Source organism: Terrapene carolina, unplaced genomic scaffold (genome assembly GCF_002925995.2).
Source record: "Terrapene carolina triunguis isolate 2854851 unplaced genomic scaffold, T_m_triunguis-2.0 Scaffold192, whole genome shotgun sequence".
Lineage (NCBI taxonomy): Eukaryota > Metazoa > Chordata > Testudines > Emydidae > Terrapene > Terrapene triunguis.
In genome coordinates, this window is record NW_020664543.1 from 27,192,579 (window position 1) to 27,193,005 (window position 427).

The 427-nt window shown below is 43.6% G+C and overlaps 1 protein-coding gene across 1 annotated transcript in view; it reads right to left on the reverse strand.

Moving 5' to 3' along the window:
- Positions 1-214: 214 nt before the first annotated feature.
- Positions 215-427, reverse strand: part of LOC113407067 (zinc finger protein OZF-like) — a 2,444-nt gene continuing 2,231 nt past the window's right edge. The window contains exon 4 of the mRNA XM_029912177.1: positions 215-363. Coding sequence (XP_029768037.1) covers positions 215-363 — 149 coding nt within the window. The remainder of the gene's footprint in view (positions 364-427) is intronic.

The window sequence follows — 427 nt, forward strand, 5'->3', positions numbered from 1 at the left end:
ATTCTGTCCCATGGGAATTCTCCAATTTTTATGAAGGTATGAGCTGGGACTGAAACTTTTCCAATTATCCAAGCATTTATGGGGTTTCTCTCCTGTGTGGATTGTCTGATGTCTAATAAGGTGTGAGCACTGACTGAAACTTTCCTCACAGTGGGGGCATTTATACGTTTTCTCTCCCGTGTGGGTTCTCTGATATACAATAAGGGCTCATGGTCTACTGAATTTTTTCCCCACAGTCCAAGCATTTACAGGGTTTCTCTCCCATGTGCAGTCTCCGATGGGCAGTAAGATTTGAGCTCTGACTGAAGCTTTTATCACAGTCCAAGCATTTATAAGGTTTTTCTCCCGTGTGGGTTCTCTGATGTACAATAAGGGCTGATGGTGCACTGCAACTTTTCCCACACTCAAGGCATTTATATGGTCTCTC